General features: G+C 40.9%; 1 protein-coding gene across 3 annotated transcripts; it reads left to right on the plus strand.

The window, feature by feature from the left end:
* The first annotated feature begins 833 nt into the window (after positions 1-833).
* Positions 834-11,591, plus strand: DSCC1 (DNA replication and sister chromatid cohesion 1). 3 transcript variants are annotated; one of them, XM_061447817.1, is made up of 9 exons: positions 834-1,083; positions 2,459-2,627; positions 2,824-2,958; positions 5,312-5,402; positions 6,696-6,834; positions 8,366-8,418; positions 9,564-9,721; positions 10,270-10,418; positions 11,176-11,590. In XM_061447817.1, exons 1-9 carry the CDS (start codon positions 914-916, stop codon positions 11,282-11,284), a joined length of 1,173 nt encoding a protein of 390 aa, XP_061303801.1. In that variant the 5' UTR covers positions 834-913; the 3' UTR covers positions 11,285-11,590. The 3 variants fall into 3 exon arrangements, with proteins under 3 accessions (XP_061303801.1, XP_061303802.1, XP_061303804.1); XM_061447818.1 differs by having other exon boundaries at positions 9,567-9,721; XM_061447820.1 differs by lacking the exon at positions 834-1,083 and adding an exon at positions 1,573-1,702 and having other exon boundaries at positions 11,176-11,591.
* The last annotated feature ends 269 nt before the right edge of the window (positions 11,592-11,860 follow it).

Consider the following 11,860-nt stretch of genomic DNA (forward strand, 5'->3'; position numbering starts at 1 on the left):
TCTGGTTCCAGCACGAACATGGTACAACCTCGTTGTCTGGGTCATTTGGTGCAGGTTTATACCAAACACAGAGAGACTCTGCAAATTGATATACACAACTTTGGAGCTCAAAGTAATTATTTATTAGCTAATGAATATTTGTTAGCTGTTAGCCTGTGTTAGTCCTAGCGGTCTGCTAGGGCAGCTAGGTGCATTAGCAGCAAGAACTCTGGCATTTGGGGAGCCAGCTGTCCTGGACAAGACAGGGAAGAGGCATTTTTGCAGAGGACTAATTCCCAGTGGTACCCAGCTGTTGTCTTCTGAACCTCTGCTTCATGTTTCACTTATGGTTTAAGAATGTCAGTAGATTTCCTCTTGAACCTCTGAGCTGCAGACTATTTTCATTGCAATAATCACACTTGCCATACCCTAGGCCAGGCCACAACATGAACCCCTTCATGGAGACCATGCAGAGCCTTTCCTAAGGGACCATGTGCCAACGAGCGCTGTCAGATACTTGCTCTCGGTCAGGCTATCCCCGCACCTGTGGTGACAGGAGAAGCAGAGATGGGGCGATGCTGGTGGGTGCTCTCCACTTACTTCCACACTGCAACTGTGGCTCGGGCAGTTGGCCTCCCTCTCTCCACCCTTGCTCCCATGCAGCGGTGTTAAGGAAGAACCCAGAGGGTGCTGCCTCTGTCAGAGCTGGGTAGGGACTCATACATCAGGTCTGGTTTTGTTGTATTTCACACAAGGGTGCTGCCGCCCGCCCCGCTGGCCACGGCCAGGAGAATGGCAGTCAACCAGAGAATCAACCCAACGCCTGCGCCCGCCTCCCGCGCCGTCCCGCCCCTTGCCGCGACAGGCACCGCCTCGGCGTGGGGCGGGATAACGCTGCGGCGCGGGGTTCGGAACGGGTCGGCCTGCGGGCGCCATGCGGAACCGCGCGGAGGTAGACGCGACGCTGCAGACGGCCAAGGTGAACCCGGCGGAGCTGCTGCCGGTAGTACATTGCCTCAGCTTCGGGCCGCAGGCGGCCGCCGGAGGGTGCTGCCTGCTGCAGCTGGAGCCGGGCCTCTGCGCAGAGATCGAGGCGGGATGCAGGTACGGGAGCGGTGGGACTTGTCCGCTGAGGCGAGGCGCGGCCTGGCGATAGTGGCAACTTCCACCCGTCGTCTCTTGGGGCCCAGCTGCCGTGGTGGCCGGGACGGCGACCCGAGCCAGGCTGAGGGACCGGGGCAAGCCCGCCCCGCGGCGGTAGACGGGAGTTTTCACCCTTATGGCTCGGCCCGCTGTGCGTGAGGATGGAGATGGGGCAGGGCTGTGCTGTTCCATCTTTAACTGATGGCTTTTAAACGTGGCCTTTTCCAGACTTCTGTTCTTCTAAAACAGTTTGCGTGACGATGTAACTGTCCCTTAAACCTGGCTCTGTTACACGGAAAACTATACTAGTAACACCTAAGAAGCGTTTTATTCATTTATTTATTTACATATGGAAAAATTGCTGCTGAGGAGACCTTTAGCCAAAACGGAGAAGAGTTTCTCATCAGGCCTATAAATATAGGGGCCAAACACTTTGGGTTTAGGAAAGGCGCTGGAACTGTTGAGGTCGGGTGGATGGCAGGGTGCCTGTGAGAGAAACAGCAAAAGATGTACAGTGTTAGCATAGGCGTTTCATGGGGTGATTGCCTGGCATCTAACTCTGGACTAGAGCAGATTCTAGGTAAGTTTTTGATACGGTTTTAAAAATCTTACCTTTGCTGCAATGCCGGTGACATAATAAAAGCATTTAAATGAGACAATATCAGAACTCTTTATAATGAGAATAGCCTCAAATAGTTGGGAAGACCTCAATGTTCCCCTGCTGTGGTATTACCACGTCCTCATTAAGAATCTCTTTTTAATCAGGTATGTGAGCTGGAGAGGGGGGTTTGTATTATTTCTCCTGAAATGCTCTAGAAGATGGTTTTCTTTCCTGCTTGGAATTACTTGCAAGAAAACATACGTGTTATTGAGAAGGGATTATCTGACGGGTGCTGCACAACAGACAGAATTTGTGTTTACTTTATTGTTTCATATTTAGCCAGTTTCAGTCCATGTTAAAGAACAACTGAAGTTGAAATCTAATTTCAAATATCAGTGAACTAGTTCAGGCTTTAAACAACACTTAATTAGGCTTGGGGGGGTTGTGTGAATAGGCAGATGAGGTGATTCAAAATTGATCTGCGTAAATACCTTGAATTGTCTTTCAGAGAGGGAAAACTCGGAAAGGAGAAAACATACTTAAGATATTTTAGATTAATTGATAATTACATCTTTCTATTTTGGTGTGCTGTTACTGCTGTTACCAAATAGAACTGCATTTTATAACTTCCTTACCAATGTATAAATACAAAAAAATATCAGACAAGTTTAATAGCTATTCATTCTGAAATAGCAGTAAAAATACATCTTTATTTTTGTGATGTTTCTGTTCCAGCCTAGTAATCCGTGGTGAAAAGGATGAAAAAGCAGTGTTGTGCAGCAAAGATAAAACCTATGACATGAAAATAGCAGATACCTCAAATATGCTGCTGTTTGTTCCTGGTTGCAAAACTCCAGAACAGCTGAATGCAGATCAAGCATCTTGTAATATTATTCATTCACAGGTGTGTCTTTCTGGGCTTTTGTTTGTTTGTGTTAATTCTCTACTTTCTTATTCTCTATAACTTCTTGTATTTTACCCTTCTGAAGCACTTGTTCTCAGTGACGAGATTACCACATTTTGCTGATCATTTTTGATAAGTTGCTTTGAATCCAAATGCTATATTAAAATGTTTTAAGAGTCTTTGCTTTTTCTTGTAGATTGCTGGTTTCTCCAATAACTATTGGGAATTAAGGAGATGCCGACCAAAACTGAAGAAACTGAGAAAGCTTTTAATGGAAGATCCCTATGGAGGGCCAGATAGTCAGAAGGATCAGGCTTCGACCTTTTCAAAGGTCAGTCAGCTATGTGAATTACCTTCTTGTAATTGTTAATGGCCAGATTAAAGTTAAGATATATTCTTAACTAGAAAAATGCCTTTCCTCCCATGTTTCACAGTGCTGCTTTGAGTTAATTTTTTAAGCCTATACAAATTGGTGATTATTAGCACTTTTGCTGAGTGGCAGGTAAGCAACCTTTTTGGGTTTTTAGCAAAGAGAGGAAAAGGAAGGACACTGAAAGAGATTTCCCTCTTCAATTGGGAAGTTTCTTGAAGACAGTCTCCAGAACCTTTTCTAAATTCCTTGAAAGTTATATAGCCACTAAGGTGTAATTCAGCCTTTCCTTCTTCGGGTGTGAATGTATGACGTGTCGTGTATGAGTGTGGAGGACACCCATTTGCCAATCAGTAATTCATGATGCGAAGGAGAAGCAAGGAGTTGCATACTAGATGCAAGGAGATGCATGATAAGGGTGATATGTGGCAGAGAGGAAGACTGACACTACAAGAAAGGAAAACACCCATGTGCAAATCATTTGCCCGTCAGTAATTCATGATGTGAAGAAGCAAGGAGTTGCATATGACATGCAAGGAGATGCATGATAAGGATGGCATGTGGCAGAGAATAAGACTGATGCTACAAGAAGGGAAAACACAAAATCCTGTCCTGCTGCCCTTTTCTGTTTCCAGGAAATTCAGTTTAGGATCTAAAGAGTAATTGAGAGCCCTGGACTGTGCAGCATATGATCTCAGATAAAAGGCTGATAAAAATCCTGGTGTTTTGTTAGTTTTGACTTTAAAACCAGAAATGGTTGCTCAAAAGTATTTTATGTTGACACTTGGTTGAAGCTGATACTACCAAACCATCTGTGCTTGGATGTACAAACACAGATGGTACTTTTCTCCCTTGGAGAAAAATGCTGCCTCTCTTTTTCTGGACTATTAACAGACTAATTTTTGAACAGTTTCGGAATCTTTTTCCCCCAGCACTGCCTTCTCCCATCTATTCTGGTCTAGGTGTAGAGAGACATACAACAGAACAGGGGATGGCAGAGAAAAAAGGGCTTAAAGTGACTAGCAATGGGGGGGGGGGGGGGGGAGGGAGGAGAAAGGAAGTCATGTGGAATAATATTTATTGCTAATATTGAACAACTATTATAAAAACATGTCAGTGTCTCCCCAGACATTAATGCCTAGTTTGAGGACCATCCTTCTCTGTTTTGAAGGAGAATATTTCCTATATCAGCTTACTGGAGAAAACTAGATATAGCTGATAGACAATTCTTATCTTGCCACTGGTTATTTGAAAACAAATGACTCTTGGGATATGTTTAGTCTCAATTACTAGCAGTGTTTAAGTACTGTACAATATGGTCATCCCTTGCTGAAATACTCTTGCGAGTTCAGTGCTGCTTAGCCTGATGATGTTTAATAGGAATGGTACTGCAAAAAGCAAAGACCTTTCTGTATTTATTAAATTTTTTTTTTAACATGTGGCTGTTCCAAACTTAGTATTGATTTCTTCCATTTGTGTTCCCATAGTCTAATGGATCTGAGGTACTTAACTCTTATTTTTTCTGTTCTGATAGAACTATTCTTACAGTATAATCAACAAAACTTTAATATTAAAGTTGATTAAAAAGGCTGTAAGGTGAATAAAAGAATTTATGAAGCCCTGTCTCCTACGGATTTAAGTCTGTTCTTTCCTTATACTTCATTCCTCATGATACCTTCTGTTCATCCTATATCTCCTAAAACTTTACCACAGACAGTATCTACAGCACCCTATCATCTCTACAAGTACTCATCTCTCCAAGTAACTGTTCTGCAAGAAGCTGTTCATATTATGGCTAGGGCTGTACTACGTGTCTGCTAATTGGTTACCAGACACCAAAACACATATCTGTTGAGGTCATGCTGGAGGAATCTTTCCCTCAGTGGAGGTACTAAGGTGGAGTTCTGACATCTGTCCAAAAGGGATGAGTGCTTTTTGGTTTGCCTATTCTTTGAATCTCACAAGTTAAAATAAGTGATTTAGGAAAAACAGAACACATTTACTTTTCATTCTTCCTGGTATACCTTACTTAAGATGCCTACTTGTGCTAGTTTGACATCCTGGGAATACAAGTGTATTGCCTGTGCATGGCACAAAGACTTCCCTGTAGTTAGACTGGCTTTTCTATTGCATAACTCTTTGAGAAAATGTAAGTTACAGGAAAGGTTTCAGAATGTGGTAAACCTTACAAAACTTGGAGTATACAGGGAGGGGAACATTACTCTTCATTACATCTTACAATACATTTAGCATGCTTTGCTGAGGCAAAGGAGGAGTAAAACGTGTTTATTTCTTTTATTTCCTCTTACTGCAGTATACAACAGAAGATTTGTTAAGTCTGATTCAAGCAAGCGAAGAAGAAATACTGCACCATTTGCAGGTGATAGATGCCTGCAAAATTGAAGGTATTATTTTAAAGAATATTATTGCTTATGAGGAACCAACCCTGCTTTTTTTCCCAAAATATGTGTCTCCTTTTTCTAAGGCCCATTTTACATCCTCGTCTTTCAAGGTGCAAGTCACTTCAAAGCACCAAGGTCTGCTTCCATAGTTCCTATGTTCTCTGCTGCTATGAAGCTGATCTAAAGGATAAAACCAAGCAGGCGCTGACCAGTCTGGCTATTCCCAGGGTAATTCCTTCTGTACTGCTACAAACACTGCCATCAGAATATCCCACCCATAGCATGAATATTTTTTTGGCTGCCGGTCCTCTTCATGGATGAAGAGTTCTAGAGTGTTGCAGTTATAGAGATAAAAATAGCTAATCCTTAGGTAACCCTAGCCCTTTCATAGCTTGCTCTTCATCCCAGACTGGGTTTTATCTCGGAGGTCTTCCTACCATGTGAGGCAAGACTAGAGCAAGTGTCTCACCTTGGGACAGGTCCTACTCATCCTTTACTTGGCCAAATTCTAACCCTCACTTGGACATAACGTGACAGTAGTCCTGGAGTCACAGAATAATATAGGGCAGAACTAAGCTTTGGAGGTTACCAGGTCCAAACCCCTGCTTTATGGCATGGCTGCATGTAACCTTGGCTGGTTCTGTTCTAAGTATTTCCAAGCATGGACAGCTTTGTCCAAGGTGTTCCTGTGTTAGACCCTCTGCAAGGAAATAACTAGCTGGGATTTCCCTTGTTGCAACTGGTGCTTTTTGTCTCCTGTCCCATCACTGAGCACCACTGGAAAGACCTCTGGTCAGTTGTCTTTGTACTGTCCCATTAGGTAGGTGAGGATCTCGTGGATGCCTTTCCTTGTCATGTACAGCTGCACAACACCGTTGTACCTCATATGTGCTTTGTCGCATCTGGATTTCTGTGTACTAGCCTGGACCTGAGCTGTCACTTTTCAGGGCCAGTGCAGCCACTTCCGTTCATACAGTTCTATGCCTGAATGAATTACTAGTTTTTCCAGGTCTGATTCATCTTTGTATGGAATTTGTAGTGTCTTTGTATTTGTGGCAGTTAATCTACATAAACAGTTATGAATAATAGAGATTATTTAACTTCTTTCTCCTCTACAACTGCTTTTACTATTCTCTTCTGTTTCCAAGTTTTAATCCTGAAAAGGCCAGAATGTTGCTGCTGTACTTTGTAAAGGTGTGATCTAAATGTCCAGGCTCCTGTAATATATGTACAGGGGAATAGAATTAAGGTATTAATGTTCTCCTAAGTCTTGATTTGTGATTTTCTGTTTGGCAGGATATTGGAGAATTCTGGAATTTGACTATGAGATGAAACTCTTGAATCATGTGATTCAGCTAATAGACTCGGAGTCCTGGTCTTTAAAGAAGGTTCCTTTACGTACCTGCCTTGAGGAACTTGGATCTCTAGAGCCCACGTAAGCCTTTACATTTAGTACTTAAAATTGTTTACAATCATTATTAATTAATTACATTAATTACTGTTTCTTAGAATTATGGTCTTACAACTGTAGATTCCAGTTACCATGGTGTTAATGATACATTTTTCTTTGCCTCTAAAATATACAAGGCCGTTACTAGCTTAGACAGGTTAGTAAACTGACCATAGTGTCTATTGGTAATATTTTCACTGATTAGTAGTAGAAACATCACTGCTGAATTATAAATTATGGAAGTAGCATGTACTTAAGCTGTAAATTGCTGGCAATCTTGAAATACTTGTTCTGAAGCTATAGGTAGCCAAAAAGGTTTAGTTTACCTCTTGTATAACGTATGAAATGTGGCATGTTTTCTGTTTTAGTAAATCCAGACTGTAAGAGTTTAATTTATTGTACTGCTGTTTGGAGTCATGAAATAATTGAAGATTACCATTCAAACAAAGTTTACAGTATGTAGCATTTGCTATTTATTTGGCTTTTGGCTCAAAAAGAAATCTTGCTTTAGTATTAGTGTCTGCAGTTATGCTGTAATGTTATGCCAGAGTTCTAGAAAAATGCCTACTAATCAGTAAGTGATAATTAACTGCCAAATTTGTGACTTGCCATAGAATCACACAATAGTTTAGGTTGGAAAAGACCTTTAAGATCATCAAGTCCAGTGGTTAACTGAGCACTGCCAAGTCTACCACTAAGCCAAGTTCCTAAGGAACACATCCGCATGTTTTTTTTAAATACCTCCAGGGATGGTGACTCCATCACTGCCCTGGGCAGCCTGTTCCAGTGCTTGATAACACCTCTGGTGAAAAAATATCCTAATATCCAGTCTAAACCTCTCCTGGCACAACTTAAGGTCATTTCCTCCTGTCCTATTGCTTTTTACTTAGGAAAAAAAGACCAACCCCCACCTCAGGACAACCTCCTTTCAGGTAGTTGTAGAAGTGACAGTCTCCCCTGAGCCTTCTCTTTTCCAGACTAAACAACCCGAGGTCCCTCAGCTGTTCCTCATCACACTTGTGCTCCAGACCCTTCACCAGCTTCACTGCCCTTCTCTGGACCTGCTCCAGCACCTCAATGTCTCTCTTGTAGTGAGGGACCCAAAACTGAACACAGGATTTAAGGTGTGGTATCACCCTGCTGGCCACACTACTGAAACAATTCTATTTGCAAAGAAGTGACTTTGCAAGAGTCAGCCTTCCTTATTCTCCTTATGCCCTTTAGTTTCTGTTACTTAAAACTAGACAGTGGAAGAGACCTTTGATGACAGAAATAACACACAGAATTAACTTCTATCTGTCCTTTTTGTCCCCTTTTGTTCTCTTTTGCTTCTAAGTTTTTGGGAATTTGTTCATTTCGGGCATGAAGATGTCACATCCTCAGTTCTCCTTGACATACACCCCCTAATACCTGTTCTTTCATTTTCTTGGTAACTGTTTCTGTAGTGTCTAATGAGCAGTTTTAAAACTTGATTTCTGATTTTTTTTTTATTCCTGCCCGTCCCCCTTCCCCCCAGATCGATGATAGAACACATTCTTCTAAGCTATGGAAGGAGATATTTTGACGATGGTAAGTTTGGGAAAGCATGCGTATTTTAATTTTGCATAAAGAAAATAGGTATTGTTGAGTAAATGTAGATCCTGAGGATGGCCCAAACAAATCAATTTGCTACAATGTTAATAAAACTGAGTAAAATGGTTAGAGAAAGTTTCATAGGAAAAAGGACTATTAAACTGTATGAGACACTGGGGAAAAATCAGGAACTAACAGAAGTACTGGGAGTCATTTATTAGGTGTCTACAAACCATAATTTTGTGACTAAACACAGATGACCAGTAAAATTTAGGTGGAATCTCCTGTAGGAGGTCTCGGATGTTTAAGCAATTAAACAAATAGCAATTGTGCTATTGTAAATAGTGAATGGCACATAGATCTCCCTGAATTCAGCCTGCCTGAAGTAGACATCTGCCTTTGGTCCCTTGAACTGCACCACAAGACCTACTGATTGTATTGATTAAATCTCCATTGCCCATCTCACATATAGACAGAATATTTCTGTGCCTTAATCTGAATTCTTCCCCACAGTTGCTTTCAGCTCACCTTTGAGTATAGTAGGAGTTGCACTCAACTTTTCAAGAGAAAGGAAAGTAGTTGGAGTGACACAAATTATAATCTTAGTATATTCAGACAGGTTGTACAAGAAACAAGTTTGCAGGAAGTTAAGATGGCTGAAAAAGTCAAAGGAAGTGTTTATGCCTGACATCGGTCAGAGAATTTTAGTCAAGTCAGTGTGAAACAAAATATGAGTTGATGAAGGGAATAATGATAATTTAAAGGTGATAAAGGACATGAAAGTTTTGTTGAATTGTTCAACCACAGGCAGCAAGCACTTTAATACAAGCCGTTCTGAAACAGGAATGAAAGATGTAAGAAAAAGTGTTACTGTGCAAAGTGAAAAGATGAAGGGCAGATATGTTTATTGACATGAATTAATACTTGTAGCTGGGGCAGTGCTGCACGCACACAGAATATTTTGCACTTGAGAAGATACCATCATTTGTCCAACGTAATACCAAGTCAGATTCTCCCTGAGGAAAATCAAAAATGGAGTACTTGCTTTGTAGAAGACTGTAGAGCAGAATGGAAATATGAGGCTGTACTCTGTTCTTTTATCAAAAAGCAAGAACCAAGATAACCTGTTTTTTGTTTCTCAGCAGGGGAGGTTTACTTTGAGATGCATGAAGATAAAATATGCAGAGCTATAGCACAAATGCTTTTGCAAAATGCAGTTAAATTCAATTTATCAGAGTTTCAAGAAGTCTGGCAACAAAGTGTCCCTGAAGGGATGACAACAAGGCTTGATCAGCTTCAGGTAAAAACATGAAGTACGGATTCTTTCAGAAGTAGGCTGTTACCTGCCTTGTGTAATACATACATTTTATCAATTAATGGTTGTTGATGTATTACTTGTGTCAGCTTTCGAATTCAAGTACTCCTTACATCCTCCGTGAGCGCCAGTGGTCTCGAATCAGGACAGCTGAGCTTTCTGCAAGTCTGGCATATTTCACTGTTTGGAGAAAAGTTTCAGCTGTTATCTGTAAATGTAACTAGAACAGAAACTGAAGCTGTTGTGGGGCAGACCGGGGTGGCAGCCAGCAGAGTAGCAAGCACTGGGAAAATCCTTTTGCTTGAGGAGGCAAAGAGGTGTTGGGACTCAGTGGACTTCACCTTCCCTTCTTGTCATATAGGAAGTGATAAACACTGCCTGTAGAACAGCACCTTTATGATACTTTTTCACTTTGCCTTTCATAGTGCAGTTTTAGAATGCTTTGGATGTTTAAGGGCAACTTGTACAGATTATTGCCAGGAAGAAGGAATTTTGTTTTGCCTTAACATTTCCTCTCTGATGCTGATCTACAGGGCTTGGCTCTTGTGGATAGAAGCTCAAGACCAGAGACCATCTTCCTGCTAAAAGTAGAAGACTTACCTGAAGGAAATCAGGAAAGATTCAACAGCTTATTCAGCATACGGGAAAAGTGGACAGAACCGGATATTGCCCCTTATATACAGTAAGGATCATAGAATCATAGGATATATTTATCTTTATTAAAAGTAGTGTTATCTTCTTCCCTTTTTGCATAGCTGACTTATCAGCTATGATTGCCTCAAATACTATACTTCCCATTGTAAATGACTGGATTCTGTATGAGTGGAATTCCTACCTGTGGGAATATTTGTTGGATTTAAACTTGTGTAAAAAGCTGATTTTACTGTTGAAGGCAGATCCTATTGATTGAGGCATACTTAACTCAAAGGATGAACCTTCTGACATCTGTAAACAGTCTCCAGATTTATGACACAAGAACTGTATAGGCTTCCCATGCTGTGTCTTTCCTTCTTTAACACTCACATTCCAGTGCTGCCTGGAATACTCAGCCAGGATACACATGAGCAGATGTAGATGGTAACCCTCAGACCCCTATGAGTGTCTCTAAATTTACTCTAATTAAGTAGTTCAAAGCTAACTGTTTTGCTAGATTGAAAACCTTTAGAGAACAGTAATAATAAAAAACAACCAACTCCCTGTAAAAACCAAAATCCTTCTTTCTGGAGTAAATAATGTTGTTTTGCCAGTCACTTAAATATCAAAGCCAAGTTCTCAACTTAAGGTAATTTGAAGCATTATGTAACAGTTACAGTTTCGTGGTTTGTTTTTTTTTCTCCCAATATCCTGATCCGGTTTGTTATATTTACAAGTATTTCATGGATTCATTTTGTATGAAAGTATCTCTAATGCCAATGTCATCTGCTTTATTTCCTCTATAGGGACTTGTGTGCAGAGAAGCAGACCGCTGGGGTTCTTCTGACAAAATATGCTCGTTGCTCAATGCAGAATGGTGTTAAAGTTTATAATTCTAGAAGACCCATCTCCTAACAAGTACAGTTTTAAGAACTGAGAATTCTGAATGAAGTAACAGCTTATGTTACTTGTTGTTACCTCCTGGGGAAAGGAGTTGTCAACCAATATCATACAATGTTCTTGAGTTTAAGCAGCTAAACTTCTTGAATGAATTCTGCTTTCTGCTCAGCTAAGTAGAATGTGAGGGCATTTGCCTCTTCTGAGAAACTACAGTGTCAGCAGCCTTTGCCCTCTCCTTCCCTTGTTTCCCCTTCTGTTTCCTTTCTGTCTGTAGTTATGCCAGGAGTTGAACTACTTATATATACTTCAGTTGTCTATCACAGAATCATAGAAATAGCCATAAACTGAAGTCTGACACTAAAAATTAAAACATCCTTGATGATAATTGAATCGATTTCAACAGCAAAACAATGTTTAGCCTTTTGCCCATTAGTCAGCATTCCTAAAGATTAAGATTGCATATCGGTGTTGACATGTTGAATACTGCAGACCTTGACAAGCTTGTGAACAAATTATTCCTGTGACTGCACTTACCTTAATTTTGGAAGGTGGTTCTTTTTATGGTCATGTCTGTTAATAACAGTGGCACAA

This window comes from Pezoporus flaviventris, unplaced genomic scaffold (genome assembly GCF_033815535.1).
Source record: "Pezoporus flaviventris isolate CSIRO_AGI_PZ_B2104156 unplaced genomic scaffold, CSIRO_AGI_Pfla_v1 ptg000007l, whole genome shotgun sequence".
NCBI lineage: Eukaryota > Metazoa > Chordata > Aves > Psittaciformes > Psittacidae > Pezoporus > Pezoporus flaviventris.

Excerpts from the sequence above, each read along its gene's own strand:
- DSCC1 (XM_061447817.1), top strand. The coding sequence starts at position 914 with ATGCGGAACCGCGCGGAGGTAGACGCGACGCTGCAGACGGCCAAGGTG. Across the intron at positions 5,403-6,695 it reads AGATGCCTGCAAAATTGAAG|GATATTGGAGAATTCTGGAA; the intron begins GTATTATTTTAA and ends TCTGTTTGGCAG. Across the intron at positions 6,835-8,365 it reads CTTGGATCTCTAGAGCCCAC|ATCGATGATAGAACACATTC; the intron begins GTAAGCCTTTAC and ends CCTTCCCCCCAG.